Source organism: Eumetopias jubatus, unplaced genomic scaffold, assembly GCF_037043125.1.
Source record: "Eumetopias jubatus isolate StellerSeaLion01/CBP00866 unplaced genomic scaffold, mEumJub1_p1.0 scaffold_4, whole genome shotgun sequence".
Classification (NCBI taxonomy): Eukaryota; Metazoa; Chordata; class Mammalia; order Carnivora; family Otariidae; genus Eumetopias; species Eumetopias jubatus.
The window spans coordinates 35,331,362-35,352,732 of NW_028274810.1; the positions used below are offsets into that span (position 1 = coordinate 35,331,362).

The 21,371-nt window shown below is 35.7% G+C and overlaps 1 protein-coding gene across 1 annotated transcript in view; it reads left to right on the plus strand.

The window, feature by feature from the left end:
• The window catches only part of COL24A1 (collagen type XXIV alpha 1 chain), a 381,932-nt gene that overhangs the window by 74,981 nt on the left and 285,580 nt on the right, over positions 1-21,371 (plus strand). The window contains exons 6-8 of the mRNA XM_088022947.1: positions 1,112-1,165; positions 4,525-4,578; positions 16,638-16,682. Of these exons, the coding sequence (XP_087879073.1) occupies positions 1,112-1,165; positions 4,525-4,578; positions 16,638-16,682 (153 nt within the window). The remainder of the gene's footprint in view (positions 1-1,111; positions 1,166-4,524; positions 4,579-16,637; positions 16,683-21,371) is intronic.

The window sequence follows — 21,371 nt, forward strand, 5'->3', positions numbered from 1 at the left end:
TTTAATCAAATCATTTAACTTTCTGGACCTCATTGCTTCTTTATCTATAGAATGTGTTTTACTAGATAAGCTCTAATATCTCTTTTAAGTTCTAACTATATTACCTTTTTTTTTTTGGAGAATGGATTGAATTCTTAAATATTGAGATATCACTAAAGCTTTTTCTCAGGTCCCATAATTTTGTAATTAATGGTCTAAAATTGTAGCCTTAGTGATAGAAGCATTGATAGCTGTGGAAGGGAAGAGGTCAACCTGGAAAACAAACTTTCCTTAAAAATTTTCTTTGCTTCAAGCGTCCCTGAATTTGTGAAAGAACACATGATTATTCCTTATAGTATGAAAATAGCATTTAGAACTCTTTAGGAATGGAAATTATTACTAGTTGGGAATGGTAATGAAATCATAATTGGAATTATAAAGAGTTTCAATTGTGGCCTCTTAATTTTATGAGATGGGAAGTAGAAAAAGAGATACTTTGCCAGTATGCATAATAAGAAAGATTACTTTAATATTGTGCAAAAAAATTTGGTTGGAACCTAGTGTCATAGTTCTCTTGAAATGTAAAATATTCCCAGAGTATGAAAAGTATTTTTATATCTATTTTGGCAATGAGAGGTATTTTTTTGATTTATTTTTTCTGTATTGCAAAAGTAATGCATGTACATTGCAAGATTTTGGAAAATATTTAAACTTGGAATGATATCATAACATTTTAAGAATTATAAGAAGATTTCTTTTACTAAAAGTAACTAGTTTTCCAATGCTAAAATAGGAGTTATAACTGAATATGTCACAAAAATGGTTGTTAATGGAGCCTTTAAATAGGTCCCTTGAGGAAAGATGTTTCAATAGCAGCATGACTTTATTAGATTTTAAAAAATCATCTATGTCTGACAATCTTCTTAGCATTTAAAAATAAGACTAATAAAAAGTACAATAAAAAAGCAAATAAGGCATGACCATCTCGATTTAAAATAATTTTATTTAATACCATGTTATATATATATATATATACATATATATATAATCTGATGATGCATTCAACTGAAGAAGTATGATATACTATATGTAATTTATGCTTCACCAAGGGTTTTATAATTGTTTTATCTAGGGCCCCAAAGGAGATCCAGGATTTTCCCCTGGTCAAGCTGTTCCTGGAGAAAAGGTAATTAGTTGCCCATGGAAAAAAATCATGATGATATATTTCAAGCATTAAAAATTCATTTTTACCTTTTTAAAATGTAGATTTTACTTGATCTCAAACAGAGGAGACAGAGAACTAGAGAAGGTATCAGACAGAAGATAAAGAACTTTAATGAAGGGGAAATAATTGAAAAATAAATTATATCATCAGCTTAATGCATCAATTAAAATCTTAACATTAATTTTATTGAGTGTCTACTATGGCCTACCATTGTGCTACCTGCCAGTTAGGGAAGGGTGGGGTGAAAGATTAGAGCAGAATGTGTCCCTAATCTCAAAAATTTGCTGTTAAAAGGCATACACAAAATAATACATAAATCCTAATGCTATTTTGTGTCTTATTTAGATTAGCTCCACGTACTTTATCTTTTTTAAGTCCCCAGTAATTGTAAGAGAAGCAGTCATCATTATCTTGTTTTCTAGTTAAGAAAACAGAATTCATAGAATTTAAATGACTCATGGATAGTAAGTGGCTGAGTTAATGATATATTTGTTTGACTTTTTGTCTAGTATGCATTTCATTTTATCGTAATGCTGTCAAACATATGCATTCACATTTAGGTAAAAAGAAACTAACATTTTGAATAAAACTAGCAACAAAATCTTTGTTAGAAGGAAGATACTGTTTTCCAGTGAGGATGAGTAAAATTGGAGTCTTTAGGAATACATCTGGGAATCTCTATTTGGACAAGTACTTAATGAATGTGATACAATTACAAGATGTTTTTGTTTGTATGGTATACATTCACAAACTTAAAATTCCTGAATAATTTTGGTGGTTCCTGGATTGAAATCTGATCTTTAATTGGCTTATAGAAACTCTTGTAAACTTAAAAAAAAAAAAAAAAACACCATATTAATGAACTTTACAGGTATTATACTAAGAAGTAAATCCTAAAAAAATTTTAATCTAGAATCTTGAGAATTTTATTCCTGTGATGGAACAGAGTTCACTGAATATAAATAACTTAGAATAGAAATTTATTAGAAACATATTTTCATCGGTCCCGTTGTTATTGCAAGGAAAAATATCCTGCAATCTGAGAAACAAAATGCCATCTTTTAAAATATTTAAATATAGAACATTTGATTTCTTACTTAAAATTTAGAAATTAGAGGTCCATTCTGTTTTGGTGACTGCTTTAAACAACCCCCCCCAAATTAAGCATTAACATTTATATCAAATGCTTGGTTTTATCTTTACTTGTGGCTTCCTTGTACAAAATATAGGGTGGTTCAGTATGTGTACAGTATCTGTATAAAATATTGGATGGTTCAGCATTGGGATTGAGGCTTGGAAGTATGTCCTTTTTCCACTTTTTGAGTTACTCACATACTAATTGTGGTTAATGCTATATAGGAGTAAGGTAGTAAGATACAGGATTTAATAATATGTTGCCATTGAGCTTTAAGTGAAATCCAGCTTTTAAAACTGAGAGATGTATTTTTAAAATGGTAAAATTTAAAAACATTTCTTAGACATTGTATTTACATTAGATTGGGTTCAAACTGAGGAGGCAGGATATCAGTTATACACATATATTATGAATAAAAAAATATGAACATCATATTGGTGAGAGTTGAGGGGCTTGGAAAACAATTGCGTTTTATTTTTAATCATTTAGCCGTTTTTACAATAAATATATGGTCAGTGACGACACAAAAGAAGTGCAGGGGCTAGTCCTTCAGCATGGAACACATATTAAAGAATGTCTCTCATAGAGTATATTTAAGTGTTTAAACCCTTTGGGGATCTCAGTGGCACACAAATAACTTTTAAATAGTGGTTTTCCCTTTTCCTTTCCTATAAGTCAGACGAGATATTATTCTCATTTCTCAGGTGGAGGAACTTTGAAGGGAAATCAAGTGATCCACCCATGATTAGACGTAGTAGAAGGAGACAAGCCTCCAATAACCTGTTTCCTAGTCCAGCTTTCTTTTCGCTCTATCAGAGTAATGAATGTAAAAAAAAAAAAATTATCTGTGTAAAATGGTCATCCCATCAAAAATGGAAGCCATCTTAGTAAAATGTCAGGAAGTATTAAAATTAGGGCGCCTGGGTGGCTCAGTCGTTAAGCGTCTGCCTTCAGCTCAGGTCATGATCCCAGGGTCCTGGGATCGAGTCCCACATCGGGCTCCCCGCTCAGCGGGAAGCCTGCTTCTCCCTCTCCCACTCCCACTGCTTGTGTTCCTTCTCTCGCTGTGTCTCTCTCTGTCAAATAAATAAACAAAATCTTTAAAAAAAAAAGAAGTATTAAAATTAGTACAAATGGAAAGGTACTTGATTGTTAATCATCAGAAACATTCTTTCCTGTTCTGATTGTTTAATTTGACGACATATTAAGGTACTTGATGCACTAAATATTAAACACAACACAGTCACTTAGGAATTTATGTAGGATTATTACCTAAGTACCCTTTTTTCTTTCACAACATTGTGTGTGTGTGTGTGTGTGTGTGTGTGTGTGTGTTTCATGCACGATATATTTGTTGCAGCAGAAGGGGAGAGAAAGGGAAGTTAAGAAAAACCACTTGGAGCAAAGTGCCTCAAGATTACCTTCCCATTTCTTTTTGATGTTTTCTCCTTGTCAATTCACACAGCCTCCTCTGTATCTCCCACTGTCATCTCTACCCACCAGACACTCCATCCCCCTCACATGAGTATACTTTCTCCCTCTTACCCTAAGATGGTCTCACAGGCCCTCATCAAAGCTGGGGGATCAGGAGGATGGACCGCCTTAATAGGTGAAGTCCCATCTGCTGGAGCCAAACACACGTCCTCCCAAAAAATTTTCACAGCATTTACTCCCCAGGGGTGCAGCGACCAATACCAGTGCAGCCCGGAAGCGAAGTGTCCCTTTCTCTGGTGTGCCATGTGAACCCAGCCCTTGCTCCGCACAACCCTGCCTTGAGGTTCCTAGTGGGAGTCCTGCCAGGAGGCAGCCCGAGCCCTCCACAGCTGCTACACAAAGTGTTTGGAGAATTTTTAAGCAAACTTTTTTTTTTTTCTAAAACACAGTAAACCTTGGAACTACAGGAATTTGGGGAGTGAGGGCATTCCTAGAGAAAAGAACATCAGCAAAAAAGGAACGGGGGTATGGAGGCGGGGAAGTACAGTGGTACTCAGCATGGGAAGAGAGAAATAGCCTCAGAAAAAGTCTCAAAAGGACTCAGAAAGGAGGTGGAACTTGAGGTGGATTGCAAAAATCAGAAATGAATGCAGTAAGATTTTGACGTCCAAGATGAAATCTGGCAGCAAGGGAATTCTAATTTTCATTTCCTTTTCATAACATTACACTTCTGTTTGTGTTTTGTTCTTAGGGCAATCAAGGCCTTTCTGGATTAATGGGGCCCCCTGGTATGCACGGTAATAAGGTAAGACTGGTGAGACATAATTTTACTTTGACATAATTGGATGTCATCTGGGTCTGGAAGCTCTTGAACTCTTAAAATCTCATTTTGAAGTTGTGCCCAAAGTCATGTTTTAAATTCCTTTTCTCAGCGAAAGGGATTAGGATGGTGTCCTAATCCAGGAAAGTGGTACCCACAAAAGGCAGTACCTTATGAAAAATAAAACCCTTCAGTTAATGACTGGGACAAAATTCAAATGAAGAAAGAAGTCAAAGTCACTGATAGAATGTTGAAATTTTTCTTTTCTTCTTCCTTTTTTTTTTAAGATTTTATTTATTCATTTGAGACACAGAGATACAGAGAGAAAGCATGAGCAGGGGGAGAGGCAGAGGGAGAAGCAGGCTCCTCGCTGAGCCAGGAGCCCGATGTGGGGCTCGATCCCAGGATCCTGGGATCACGACCTGAGCTGAAGGCAGACGCTTAACCATCTGAGCCACCCAGGTGCCCCTCTTCCTTTTTTAATATTAGGGCAGTAACCTACTTCTGAAACTCTGAAGTCATTTTTTTAAATTTTTTTTTAAGATTTTATTTATTTGTGAGAGAGAGAATGAGAGACAGAGTACATGAGAGGGGGGAGGGTCAGAGGGAGAAGCAGACTCCCCGCCAAGCAGGGAGCCCGATGTGGGACTCGATCCCGGGACTCCAGGATCATGACCTGAGCCCAAGGCAGTCATCCAACCGAGTCACCCAGGTGCCCCTGAAGTCACTTTTTAACTTTTATATGTGAAGTGAGGTATACTTGGTTATAGGTAATAGTTTAGGCTTTTTTAAAGTGTTCTTATTTTCTTAGGAAATAATAATCTCTACCATGATATATGCACGAATGTGTGGCCTGAAGAGTAGGAAAGAAGTGAGAATTGGGGATAACTGGTAAAAAATAGTAGTGGTATGTATATGACTAGGCTTTTTCTGAGATAAAAAGAAATATTTACACAGCTGCTAGAATTATTTCATATAAAATATGTTGTGTAGTTTCCTGCTTCTCCTCTATATATTCAGCTTGTTTTGTTTTATTTTGTTTTCCCAAACACTGAGTTGTTGACTTTCTGCAGGGGAAAAGGAAGATACAAAATATCTTTTAAAGTATTAAGGGCCCCAAAATATTGAAGGGCAGTATTTGACTTGGTATGGATATCTAAATACAAATAATAATAAGCTATGTTGATGTCTTAGTTGTTTCATATTCCTTTCCTCTTGGGAGATTTATGTTGGAAGTGGTATTTAGGCTCTGGTTACTTAGTTCTAATCCCATCTGCCGTTTTCTTGACTTTGGGTAGGGTGCTTAACTTCTCTACCCTTCAGTTGCCTCATTTGTAAAATATGAAGATAATATTACACACTTCATAGGGAGATTTTGGAACAAGGAATGAGATCATCCAAGTAATACAGTGTTAGACAAATAGCAAGCCCTAATAACTGTTAGCTATTAGCTCTTTATCTGGTTTTGGAACATGACCTTGTTTGTTTTCCTTCATAACTCCTGCTAAAGGGCTGAATTTTAAGATGATGAAAAAGATTTTGATCTCATGGAGTTTTTCCTCCCATGACCACACTACCATTATTTTTATGGCCTTCAGACTAATCTTCATCATAGACATTGCTTAGAATCTGATCACTTCTTTGAGGTTGTTGGTTGCTCTGCTGGAGACAGGAAACTGGAGTATGATCATTTCTAACAGAATTGGTCTTGATATATAATCATGAATCTGTTTGATTAATGCTACTTTGTATACCACTGAAGAAACTGTACTGACAAATAGTGTCAAATAGAGACAATCTCATGAAAAGTATCTTAATTATTTTATTTGCTATTAAATATACAGTTATTTCATCCTAAAGAATGATACTGCATATGACAGAAAAACTAATCATTACTTTCCAAAGTTAAATGATGCCTGTGGTTCATGAAATTAGCAATCCAGAAAAGGGAACTCTAAGTAAAGTTTGAGTGGCTGTTGTGTAGAAGAGTATATAAAGAATTATCTATAGAGACAAATTTTAAAAGGCTAATTTTAACCATTAGAGCAGATTATCATTTTAACTTTGAAATTGTACTTACTTAAAGCAGAAGATATTAACTTCCAAAGACCTGTGCATGTATTATAAGTCTTGGCTTATAAGTATTTTAAAATCTTAAGGTTAACATATGCTTTTTTGGTCTGTATAAGTCTAATAAAGTGAAATACAGCATTATTTTAAGATTTTTTTTAAACAAATCCAGTTATAGATTATCTTTCACAGACTTCTTTTCCTCTTATATGATTTTTTAAACTTTTAAAATCTGCCTTTTTTAATGTTAAAATCGATCATACCAAAGCCAGTGATCAATTAGCAGCTGTAGCTCAATTTTCTCTAGAGATAAAGTTAAGTTGAAAATATTTATTTGTTTATTTATTTATTTAAAGATTTTATTTATTTATTGAGATAGAGCAAGAGTGAGAGAGTGAGAGCGAGAGTAAGAGAGCAGAGGAGAGGGAGAAGCAGACTCCCTGCTGAGCAGAAAGCCCCACTCGGGGCTCGATCCCAGGACCCCAAGATCATGACCTGAGCTGAAGGCAGCTGCTTAACCAACTGAGCCACCCAGGTGCCCTAAATTGAAAATATTTAGAAACCAAATTACTTTCTGATAAATGAAGCATTCATGGTTTACTACGATTTGATAGTAGTATAGAACAATGTTGAAACACTTGAAACGATTTTGTAGTTTTTCTGAGGATTTTTCCTCTTTTTAAATATAGTGTGGCTATTAATAGAAACCATATACAGATTTAAAAAAAAATAAGTATTGCTAGGAAAAGGACATACGGAGTCAATTTAAACCTAAATTAATTCTCCACATAGCACGCTTGGGACAAATTTCTATCACACTATGGGCATGTCTTATTTTAAAATGAATATATAATAGAAGTACGTCCAAAATGAGCTTGATAGACTATTACTATGGTTTGTATAGAAGGGGAAAGGGCAAGACCAGTTATTAGGTAAAATGGGTAAAGTGTTCTGGTAAATCATGAGCTGTTTTTATGGAATTTACTAATTTTGGTTCATGTTTTGAAAAACCTAGGTCACTCTAGGTTACTTCCTTGCAAACAGGATCCATGCTAGAAGAACCTAGAATAATGGCTCATATTAGCTGTAACCTGGGGCTCCTGTTTCTTTCATCCTTGCATTTCTACCCAGAGTGTCAGTGCTAGGTGAATTCTGAAGGTCAAGACAAGAACTCAAGTTATTCACTTTTTAAGTGAGAAATCTAAGATAAGTCCAGAGAGGTTAAGAGAATTAATTGCTCATGGTCACTCAAAATTATGGCAGGATCTAGAGATGAAACTTATTGCTACTGAATCCACTGTGCGTTTAACTGTTCTTTGCATATTATGAGAGATAAACAAGATACTTGGGTTTTGATTAAGATGAAGTTTACTACATCTTTTTATCTACTAAACTATTTTGTGAAATATCATTACATTTATTATGCTAATATCAATAGTAGCTGTTTTATTATGTGCAATATTCTGGTTGCTCTGCTGAGCCCTGTTTCTTTTCATCTTAAAAACAACTCATTGTGGGGTGCCTGGGTGGCTCAGTCAGTTGAGGGTCCGACTCTTGGTTTCGACTCAGGTCATGATCTCTGGTGGTGAGATCAAGCCCCAGGTCAGGCTCCGCTCTAAGCGTGGAGTCTGCTTGAGTTTCTTTGGCTCTCCCTCTGCCCCTCCCCTGACTCATGTATGCACACGCATGTGTGCTCTCTCTCTCTCTCAAAGAAGTAAATAAATAAAATCTTTAAAAAAAAAAAACCTTGGGCGCCTGGGTGGCTCAGTTGGTTAAGCGACTGCCTTCGGCTCAGGTCATGATCCTGGAGTCTCGGGATCGAGTCCCACATCGGGCTCCCTGCTCAGCCAGGAGTCTGCTTCTCCCTCTGACCCTCTTCCCTCTCATTCTCTCTCTCTCAAATAAATAAATAAAATCTTAAATAAATAAATAAATAAATAAATAAATAAATAAAATAAAAATAAAGAAATAAAAAAAAACCTCATCGAGACAAACAGTATGTTTAGTATAAATCACTTACCCAAGGCCACACAATTATTAATTGGCTGAGTTAGGACTCAAATCCAGGCCTATTTGACATATGACTGCTCTTATTAACTTCAAATACTGCTTCCCCATTAATTAATTAGTTTGTTAAGCTAATTTTTGTTAGATGTGTATTTCAGTACTTTTCACTGTCCCAGGCATGTATGCAAGAGGAAGTAAAATTTTGTTTTCCATGAGAGCCAAGGGAACAGATATAGTTTTGGATGACAGATAATAATGACTTCATTATTCCTTTTTGCTGGGACTATCTGGAAATACTAAAATTCTTTTAATATAAGCCATACTCAAGTAATCTTGAAAATGGCTGCAAGAAAGACATGTGGAGCACAGTGAGAGCTCATGAAAACTGTTGAGATAAACAGAAGGTTGATGTTGAAAACATTCCGAAAACTAGAAGTAATATTGAGAGAATGAAGTGAATAAATCAGTAGCAAGGTTTTTTTTTCACTCTTCAGTAGAGTTTATTTTGCTTCTTTCCTTTCTTCTTTTTTATCTCTCGCCTCTCAACTTTTTTTTTTTTTAAACCAGTATTAACATCTTAACAAGCACTGTGTTTCCCCAGATTGACTGGTTACACTGCCTCAATTTAGCCACTTTCATGTCCTCTTATTTTCCTAGGAACTAAAGTATGTTTTTACTTCTCACTAAGTGTCTAAATTTGTGCCAAAGGCAGATAAGTTGGATCCAGAGTGCATGCTGTGTTGGATGGAGGACAAGAGTCCTAATTCTGAGCTTGGACTCCACACGGAGTTTAAATTGTTTTTTAATATAGCCAATCAGTTTCTATATTAATATTGGAAGTCTGCTATTTAAAATTGTAAGAACATTAACAATGATTTCAATTGGAGCAGTTTTTCTAGAATCAAGAGGAGAAGCCAGATGGGAGCAGTTAAGCACATCTTAGCATACAGGCATATAACTCACAGCAGTTGTGAAATATGATGCGCACGTTGTCATACAGATTTTTATGCATAATGTATGGCAGTATTTTTCTGAATATGAAAAATACTAACTACTATGGTTTTAGCAATAATTACAAATCAGTGTGAATTCTTATTCTGTTTTAATGGAATTATTTTCAATTATTTAAAAAAATTTCCATTACATATGAATGAGGTACACAGTAAATATCTTTATAAAGTTGGAAAGGAAAAAAACAGGGAAAGTATCAAGGGGAATGCACTGGGATTTATTAGTCACTCAAAAACTATATAGCTTTTCATAATCTATTTAAAGCAAGGGCAGTACTAAGGAGCTAAAATACTGAATGTCCATGAGAACAGCAATAAAAAATCAGGATTGGCATACAATCGGTGCATGGAGAGAGAAATAAGGAGAGTTCTACTGTTTCTACAGAGCTATCTCTATAGATTATTTTCTCACTTGCCCACTTTCCTGGTAGGAACCTGCAAAGCTACACTTCACTTTGGGTTGGTTTCCAATCCAAGTGTAGTACTGAAGGTCTAATACAAATGCTACTGCATAGGAGCTATGCTGGCACCACTGTGGCCAACTCCTCCTCAATCCCCCGCCCCCACTAACTGAAGGGGACACAGAGGGCCAGGCAGTTCGGTACTGAGCTCCCCCACAGACAAGCCAGTGGTTGCCAGAGTGGTGTAATTGGCGGGATTTTGAAAACTTCCCTGTGTCCAAAGATATTTTCCTCTGTCTGGCTTTTGTGATTGACATTTTAACATTAAGGATAAACTCATTTGGCTAAAAGTATTTCAGTTTTCAGAAATTAAAAATAAAATTCCGTGTACTCAGGAAAAGCTGCTATCTGTCATGTAGCCCCATTTTGAGAATTAGTTTATCATACTCTTTTTCTCCGTGAGAACTAGTTGAGAAGGACTGTTACTAGGGTTTATGGGACCAGAGTAAAAACTGAGTGCTGATTAAAGGAGGTTGGTGGGTCAGTATTGCAAGGAGTTTGGAGCAAATGTTGGCACAAGTCTGTTGTATGCATGAGGGAAGTATGTTCCAAGAAGGGGAGGCAGGTAGAATAGAGAGGTTTGTGTGGTAGTCATCCTATAATTTGAGTCCCTTCAAGTTCATCATTTATCTGGGATCCTCCTTCTATTTTTTTTTTTTTTTAATTTAAACTTCTTATTCTTAGGACTTAAGGAAATGTATTGCCTTCCCCCAAGAAGTGCTTACATTCTCATAGGTATTGATTTTCATCTCATTCTGACTTCTTGCTTAGGGTTTCTTTTTTTATGGTCATCATATCATAGTTTCTCAATTTTGCCATAGTTTCCTCTGGTTATTTTGGCCAAAACATGGTTATAGGCCTTTGTCTGTATTCCTCAAGGCATTGTTGCTATGAGTCCTGTAGTGTTTGACAAGTTTCACTGGAAAGTTGGAATTACCTAATCTGTAAATTAATGCTGTTATATTACAGAGAAATGAAACTTAATATTGATTTCAGACTACAGTGAAGTAGCAATGGCTAAAGGGAAATATATGAGTGACTTAGGCGTCCTTATGTGCAAGGACTATATTTTATTCACTGTGGTATCTCAGCCTAGTGTCTGGCATGTATTCTTAGTGAGTGACTGAAGATTGCTGCTCTTAAGTTTAACTGACTGTGCCCTTTCACCCAATCCTAGTGGTCATCTTCTTCCTTAGTATCTGCTTTTCAAATGAGTGTCTTATTTTCCCTGGGTCCTCTTTTCAGGACTTCAGCCCATTTTTGGTAGTCTGAGTAGAACTAGTTAACCTGTTTACTAATCTCTCAGTGATGTTGCCTTTCACATGATTATATACAAGGTTAGCCCACCTTTGCCTCAGCTTCTTGACACTAGACAGAAGCAAAAGATCCAGGGAAATTGCCTCAAACAAAAGAGCAGTTTCCTTCTGGAGATAAAATCTGTCACTAACTCTGGAATGCTACAGTTGTTTTAGTAATATCTTTTTGCCTTGCATATCATTCAGGAAACCAGTGTTATGTAAATAAGGTACAGTTTGTGTCTTTGAGTAGTTTAGTGTCTAAAAAAGAAAGCACACTAAAGTAAATTACAAAGATGAATTATGCCATGGCAAGGACAAAAGTGAAGATATAAAAAGGTTATTATAGGACATAGTTGAGGGTTACCCAAACTTCCAGGGGCAGGAGGTGGGAGAGTGTTTAGGGCACAGGGAAGGAGGCAACATCTGAACTGCATCTTGAGGATGAGCAGCAGTTATCCTGATGATACTGTAGTTAATAGACATATGTATGTCGTCTAACACACAGGTGTCAGTGTAAAGAAAGGCTCATGGGCAAGAAGGAGATAAGGCTTGAGGGGTATTCAGGGGACAACTTATAGAGGAACTTGTATCATGTATCACTCATATATATTAATTTATCAGGTAATAGAGAGCTACTGGAGGGTTTTAAGAAAGGGAGTGCCAGAGGCAAATCATCTACTCTCCAGTTTCTTTGGCATTTTTGTGGGTTCTAGAGAGGAATGCTTCTACCTTTCTGAAACCTAAAGTCTATAAAAGGAGGCCCAAGGTAGAATGGTAGGGTGACAAATACAGAAGCTGTCTTATACCATAGGGGATGCTTTCTCATATGTAGGAAAAATCCTTATCTGAGTAAATATAAGTCTTTTCCATCTAGTGAAAAAAATATATATATATTAGGCATTCCTCACTTTGCATGATTCCCATGTACACAGATTTCAGTTACCATGTTTAATTAAATATCACCCAGTCTCCCAGCAACGTTTCAGATTGCACTTACTGCAATTGTTAACTGTGATTAATTGCATAAAGTACAAATTTTGCTACTCTCTCTTCAGTCTACAAAACAAAATAAACCACAAAAACTGCATAAATAACAGATACGACCAGTCACATCATTTCATTCAGTCTCTTGGTGATTGTTCAAGGGCACATCTGTTAGTCAGTTCATGCACAGACAGCAAAGTGTATAGTGTGTCGCTTCCTTGTCTCTCAGTGATAAACCTATGTGATATTTTACACAAATGGAAAATCAAAAGATGTCCTTTACCAACAAAGATGAGAGTATAGCAAAAAAAAAGGAATAGTGATAACAGAGGACTTAAAATTAGAATTGAACATAAATGGAATTATAGACGAAATAGCTGATCCTGGGACTGGCTGCCATTTGAGAGACTCTACATGATGCAACCAAAGGAACACAGTGAAGACATTCTTTGTCCTAATTATTTACCTTTCATTTTAACATTAAGAGAATTGAGATGTCATATTAGATACTTAAAGTTAGAGTCTATTTTTGGGGCACCTGGGTGGCTTAGTCTGTTGAGTATCCAACTCTTGATTTGGACTTGGTCATGATCTCAGGGTCGTGAGATGGAGCTCATCAGCATCAGGCTCTGTGCTCAGGAGGGAGTCTGCTTGAGATTCTCTCCCCACCCCCACACCCTCTCTGTCTTTCTCTCTCTCTCAAATATATAAATAAATAAGTCTTAAAAAAAAAAAGAATTAGAATCTATTTTCCATTCAGGTAACTCAAATCCATTCAAGTCTTTCCATCAGTTCATTCATTCATCAAAGTCTCATCATTAATTAATTAATGGGCACTTTCTGTGAGTCAGGTACTGTTCTAGGCACTGAGGATACCACACTGAATAAAATAAAGAACTTCAGTTTAAACTCTGTAAGGAGCTTATATACCATCTCTTACTCCACCACTAAAATCTGATTTATAATTATCTTTCACTATACTATAAAAGCCTCCAACCTGATCCATTCTCTTCTATTCTATACTCTCAGTCTCTATCTTTATTTTATATCATGTGCCTGAATCTGTTTTTTTCTCTGATACATAAATCAATCTTACTTAAATTCTTCTCATGCCTCTAAGCCCAAATTGACTCATGAAATGCCTTTGTTTTTCATTCAGTGAAAGCTAAATTAAAAAAAAAAGAAAGTAGTGACTTTCTTATAGACCCAAGTAACCAGATAATGCTAACAATAAAAGGAAATTCAGCTCCCCCCCACACACTACTAAGTACCTGAATTTTTCTTTCTTTCCTTCTTAAAAAAATAGTTTAACCTAATTAAAAAAAGGATTTGACTGACCTGACTTGTTCCTATTTAGGCAAAACTCTTTATTCCAAGTGACTTCATTGGCTACTGCCCAGACTTGATATTGGTCTCCCTTAGATCAAGTGTTGTGTCCTGTGGCTGAGGTGGAGTAGGAGTGAGTTCATGAAGAAAAGATCATTACTGTTGCTGCCTCCTTATTAGAGTCTCTGGATATGGCACAATCCCTTCAAAGGAAATTTTACATACAGAAGATACCATGTTTAACATGTCTAGTTCACCATTACAAAGTATTTCAGAGAAGTAAATTAAAGAAGTTGTACTGCCTCTGCATTCTGTTTATCATGGGTTAGGGGAGGGAAGAAACTCTGGTTGGAAAAACATCTGGTAGCCAAAGAAAGGGAAGCATGTAGTTAGACTCAAGTATTCACAGAAATAAACATAAATAAGTAAATAAATAAACACGTACTTTAAAAAAAAAAGGGAAAAGGAAATAGGCTTAGGACAGAGGTTTCTCTACCTATGTGCCTCTTACCCTGGCTCCTTGTTCCTCATCTTCCTGACACTTCTCAGGAGCTTCTTAGCACCCACCCTCCTAGAACTGCTGTCCCATCCTAGGGAGCCACCGCCACTGCCTTAATGCTGAAGACATTTCTTATGTTCTATTATAAAAAGTGAAGAAACTTAGCTCTGATAATATTTTTACTTGTGGAATCTCACCTAACACTTGGACAACTGAGAACAGTATATCTCGGGTTTTGTAATTAGGCTGATATTTAGGTATCTTAAAAAAAGTATAAACTCAGGGCAAAATTGAGCTAAAACTTTGGGTCTATTAGATGTTGTTGGTAGATGAGTAATTTTAATAACACCAAGTTTATGAAATATATAATTCCTTTGGTTGATTTGTCTTGGTGATCTATAATTAACATTTGTGTATATTGATGAGAATGAGTGTATTTGACAACTACATGCATCTAGAATAAGTAGAAGGGCAGGATCCTCAATTCTTGGTAAATCTGTCAAACTGACATGATTCCACCTTGCTACCTGTATCACTTTGGTCAAATCACTTAATTCTCAGAACTGTTTTGTTTTCTGTAAAAATGGGAGAAATACCTACTTTGTAGGATTGCCATCGAATCAACAGAGGTATTTGGAAGTGGCTGGTACAACATCTGGCACATAGTAGCTCAGTGAATTTCCTTTCTTCCTTTCCCCCCCCTTTTTTCCCTCCTTCTTTCTCACGACGACTTCTCTGTTCTCTTTCTAATAGTCTAAACACAAAAGGACCAAGCTCCCACAGGATAGCCCTTTTCCTCTGCCCTCTTGATTTTTCCTTTTGTTACCTCAATGTGGCTAAATACGCTTACATATAACATAGAGAGAACACAAAAATCTGTCTTTAAACTTGTTCTCTTAGTTTTTCCGGTCTCTTCTCTGGTTCCCAAGAGACCTGTTTACTTCAGCATTTTATTGTTGCTTTAAGTTTAACATCTCAGAAGCTGCTTAAATCACTTCCTTATTTTTCAAATAGGCACCTCTTCTGATTTCCTCATTGTCTAGCCAAAGCATTACTTCCTTCTCTAATTCATTAATACAGATTGATAAAGCCCTCAGTGATTAATCCTGAATGACTCTTTGACTCCATTATTCTATATCCTGAAATTCTAAAAACTTACCTTCAGTTTGCAGTACGTTAATTTCAAGTTTTTAATATTTGTATGCTCAAAATCATTTCAGTTTTTGAGTTAGAATTTGCTTAAAATCCTATGAGGTTCTCTCTCTCTCTCTTTTTTGATTTGTTTATTTTTTTGAGAGAGAGAAAGAGAGAGAGGACACACACACACATACACACATGCATGCTTAAGGGAGAGGGGAGGAGGGAGAAAAGCAGACTCCCTACTGAATGCAGAGGCCCATGCACGGCTCCATCTCAAGACCCTGAGATCATGACCTGAGCCGAAACCAAGAGTCAGATGCTTAACCAGCTGAGCTACACAGGTGCCCAGAGGTCCTATGAGATTCCTAAGAAAAGGGAATTTTTCTTGTTGTTTTGTAGATGTCAAAACCTAGTAAACGGTTGATTTACTGATTATTGATTAGAGCTATAAAAATAAACTCCAAAGTGTTCCTTTATTTCTTTCTTCCTGTTCTTTTGTTTAGCTTCCTTCATCTTGCTCACAGATCTTTCTACAAGAGAAAGGATATTATCTATTTTATGTCTTAGGGTATTAGTAATGGAGATTAAAGATTTGATTTGGGTTCTATTATATGGAAAAAAATTTTTGATACTAATTTTTTAGCTCTATAAAACCACTTTTTTTCATAGGACCCATGAGCAGCCTCTTTGGTTTTTCTTGGGTCATTCATGGAGTGTGGTGACAATGATTTGGATTAGAGAAATGGCCAGATTATGGTCCAGTTTTTCAGTAATTACAAATAGATTATGTCTGAGGGCATTTTGCTTCAGCATTAACAAACTAAAACCAACTTGATAGAGCCTGGTTTGGGCTTTGTGCTGGGCATGGATACTGCTTAGGATTCTCTCTCCCTCTCCCTCCTGCCCTCCTCACTTCTCTAAAAATAAATAAATAAATAATAAATTAATAAATAATAAACTAAAATCAACTTTTTAAAAGCTTCAGTAAGATTTAACAGATCCATTGCTGGATGCCAGCTTTATATAAAAGATGCTGTTTTTATTCTCTATTCAATAGTATGCTACCATTTTTGTTGATAGTAACAAATAATTCAAATACTCATATTAAAAAGATAAATAAGAAATAAATTATAAATATGCATTGATGAGGAAACCAAAAGTTGGGATAAAAACAACTTAGAACCTTTGTTTAGTTTTCGGCTTGTATGAGCTTATGGTTCATAGCATGTCTTCACCTTTAACCTTGCAGGGACTCAAAGGCTATCCAGGGCTCCCAGGACTCCAAGGTGAACCAGTAAGTACTTCATTTATAAAACTTGTATCTTCTCCAGTAAAAAAGACACACATTAGTGAACTCCATTGAGAGATTATTTTCCCCCACTTATTAAAATTTCCTTCTCAGTGATTTTCACTCTCTTTAGTGTAAGACAGAATTTTTCAATTGATCATGTTATAGGTTTGTTTTTGTTTTTTTTCCTGAATCCCTGACTGACTTTAACTATCTGCCTAAGATGTTCCAGAACAGCAGTTCTTAAACTTTTGAGGTTCACAAGCCCCTTTAAGAATGTAATAAATGCTATGAACTCTTTCCCCAGAAAACACACATATTCATGCACATGCACACACACTTATTTATTTTTATTTTTTTGTTTTCATTTTTTTCTTTCACACATTTGTGTTTTTTTAAGATTTTATTTATTTGAGAGAGAGCGTGCTCGTGCTCACACACACACACACACACACACACACACACACACAAGTGGAAGGGAGGGTTGGAGGGAGAGGGAGAAGCAGATTCCCCACTGAGCAGGGAGCCCAACACGGGACTCGATCCCAGGATCCTGGCAGACGCTTAACCGACTGAGCCACCCAGGCGCCCCACATATTTGATTTTTTATACGGTTTCAGGGCTTTGCCTATTTACAAAAGCCTATTAATAGCTGTTAATTTCCTGACCTTTGCATAAGGGAATGTAAATAAATTTTAATAAAAATCCAAATTAGAATAGCACATATGTTATTGTCCATTAGACACATATGCACATATTTAAAGTCAGAATAGTTTGGGAACTCTTTAGTTTTTAATCATGTTATTATTGCTCTCTCCTACCAGAAAATAATATATCATATGTCATAGGGAAAAAAAATAAAGCCATATCTCTTGTTTTCAATACAGTATATACTAGGTCAGTATAAATAAAGCAGTGAAAAGGATAAGAGATAAGAAACTAACTAGGGTGATGGACACCGTTATTGCAGATTCAGCAAAGAGCCTCAGGAAGCCCTAAAGAGAGCTCCAGAAAGAAATGTGATAGAATGTCCCTGAGGGAAAGATATAAATGAAATAAAGCTAATTTTCTCTTTCATTCATGTTAAGTGGGACAGTATACTCTGTTCAGTCCTGAGGCACAGTTTTTCAAGATTACTAATTACTAGAAGTAGCAAGTAAAGTGATAAATGTCATCTGTAACAAGTGCAATCTCAGTTTCTTGAAGATCAAACAAGTGCTAAAAAGCATTTATGGGAAAAAAGTCGGAAGGACAGGAAGGATTAGTCCCTGGGGAGAAAAAAAATCTCTAGGGGTGCCTGGGTGGCTCAGTCATTAAGTGTCTACCTTCCGCTCGGGTCATGATCTCGGGGTCCTGGGATCGATCCCCGCATCGGGCTCCCTGTTCCACGGGAAGCCTGCTTCTCCCTCTCCCGCTCCCCATGCTTGTGTTCCCTCTCTCGCTGTGTCCCTCTATCTCTGTCAGATAAATAAATAAAATCTTTAAAAAAAAACTCTAGAAAACTGCTTTGACACAAATGTCTGGGTTCTAATAAAGAAAACCTAATATTTCACAAGTAAATGAAAAATTGACCATGTTAATACTTACAAGTGTTCTCACAACTGCTCTATAACCTAGTTCTTAGTATACTTGTTATTGTTCTGAGAGTGTGCATTTTAGGAGTCTAAAATCAGTTTTAAAGGTTGGAAAATGTATTTTGGAGCAGTTATGGCTTTCCATTCTGTTTATTTCCAGAAAAAAAGGCAAAATTGGTGGTAACTGTGAAATACATCTAAAATCATTTTGCATTTTAACTGTGAACCACTGGATATTAAGAGGAGCATAACTAGTTTGCTAGGAGACATTTACTTCTGAAAAATTTTGAAAATATCTATAAATTGGTCAACAAGCATTTGGAAAATAATTTTATCATCTGTGCAAGTGCTAGTAATTAGAGCTGTCATTTACTGAATTCTTATTAATTGCTAAACTATACCTACTATCAACTATAACTTCTAGTGGTATAATTATTTATTATTTCCGTATGTTAACTAATTTAATGCACAGCAATGCTAAGGATTGTTGCAGTTTCTCCCACTTTTAAATGTATTTCTACACATTGTTCTGTTTTCTCCACACAATAATCCTGTGACCTAGATATTATTATTCTACTTTACTAATTCTACTTGGTAGCAGTGCTGGGATTCCCAATGAAGTCTTGATTTTCTCAGAGCTTGTGCTTTTAATTCTTGGTGTTAGAAGTAGGACTGGGGCAAGTTTCCTATTCCTAATTTCTCCAGGGTCTAGAGATAGATCTTTGTGTCTAAATTGCTCCATTCAATCTATAGATTTAAGTGGGCCAACTTTTTTTGTTTTTAACCAATTTTAAGTGCATAGTGAATTTTAAGTTGTAATGTTTGCTTTGAGTTTCTTTTGAGCTTCTGTGGTTGTCATAGTGATTTTAGAGTGTGGTTGGCATATACATGTTTATACCATATAAGACTACTGAAAGCTTACTTGTTTACTTTGTCTACTGCCATTCCAGGATAGCAGAATTTAGCCATCCCCCAGAATTTTTTTGTGTATTTCTCTTTGCAGCTGGAATGTTTTAGATCTCTACATGTTGCCTTAACACCTTCTATGAAAATCCGTTCAAAATCAGATTTCCTTTATGACTTAAAACAGATTGCTTTTTAATAGAGCTCAATTAATCTAATTTGGCTAGGAGAGGAATGAAAGGGATGGTGGTTGGTCTTAGCCAGACAGTGACCTACAGAATAAAAACAGCCCTTTTAATTTTTTCACTCCTTTCTATTGGCATACCCAAATATGAGGTTTTGTGAATGTCTGGATATAGGCCTGTGTATTTTAGAATTGGATGAAGCATAAAGGAAGCAATTGTAAATAGACTGGAGCAAATCTCATAATTAGAGGGCTTTCCCTAGAGTACTATTGGAAGTTATGTACATTTTAGAACTACGCTAGGGAAGCAGCCTTGGATGGTGGTCTCTGGAATTAGACATGCTTATTCAAATCCTCGCTTCCCACATACTAGCTGAGTGACTTTCCACTGGTGACAGATACTGTATGTTTCATTTTTTAATCTGTAAAATAGGGATAATGGCACCTACCTTATAGGGTTTAGGCAGATTAAATAAGATAATACATATAAAATACTTAAAATAGTGCCTGGCATATGATAGGTGCTAAATGAATGTTATGGGAATATGATACTATATATTGAACATGTTTTTAATAAGGTGATATTTAGTACAGAAATATGGTTTCTGAAATTCATAGGATAAATCTCTCCATATGTAGATAAGAATTTTATTCTGTACTTCTCAGAAAGCCACTGTTTTATTGACATTCTGTTAAATTGTCCATTGTCATATATATATGTCATATATATATATATATATATATAGTATGGATGAATGGTCTATACGTATATAGTTCACATATATATATATATATATGTATGTGTGTGTGCATGACATGACAACTTTTGTCAGATTGTCTGAGTTCATATTCGGGCTCTGCTACTTACTATAGCATCTTGGGCAAGTTTCATAACTTCTCTGTATCTTACTTTCTTCAAATGTAGAATAGAGAAAATAGTATCTATCTCATAGATGTAAAGCTGATGTAATGTGCTTGGCATAGTGAGTGGCACATAAAAAGGGCTCAGTAAATGGTAATTGTTGGAGGAAGGGGAGAGGAGGAGGGAGAGAAATGAGAAGAGAACAAAATTGAGAGAGATTCTGAGAAAAGTGGAGATAAAGATATATTAGGAGCCTTCATGTCTAATAAAATGTTCATCTGTGATCCTCCAATTGCCTTTTCCTTTGTCTGTTCTTACTATAGATTTTCCAAATTTTTAGGAATTTTATAGTGTTTTTGTACTTAAACTGAAGGTAACACTCTTCTGTGTGCTTCAGAGCAGACGGGCAAAGGGCTAGTGTCTTTTATCTCTTACAAACAATAAGAAGGAAATGAATTTTACATAATAAATAAATAATCTATGAAATTTAACATTGCTGTCACCATCTGAGTTTAAGTAAAGGCAGGTCAACATACAGTCTTCTGGCCATTTCCTTGGTTCAAGAATTATTTAATACGCCTAAACTCTGGATAAACTAATGAATGAATTTATCAATGAAAGAAAAGTAAAAACAAAGTGGAGGTATTTCTTCTCACTTGATCCCCGCCCCCCCGCCCCCCAATTCTGTAGCAGGTTTCCTTTCTTATGCCTTTGAGTCTCCTTTCTTCAGCAAACCTTGTTTTAAAATTAAAAATACAAAGTTGTCAATTTAAAATGAGTTTACCATCCAAAGTTAGTTTTAATTTTTAGATGGATCTATGTCATGATAAAGGTACTTACCACTTAATATCCATTTCTTAATCAGACTTGCTGTAAGAATGAGTTTACTTTAGGAAGGAAGAAGAGGTTTGTTCTAAGGTTCACTGCCCCTTTTAGTCTTCTGGGGCTCATGCTTAGACACTTAAGGAGAGTTGTGAGATGATTGAGGTAAGAAGGAATTCAATGTAAAAAGATACTGGTTATTAAGAAATGTATCAACTCTTTTTCTAGAATAAGTGTCTTCTTTATGTAGTGCTGGATTTTTCCATCCTAGATTTATCATTATTAATAGTCTGTATCTCATTTAAGGCCCCTAATCTGACAGTTTTATTTTTCTATTTAATAATTTTGGC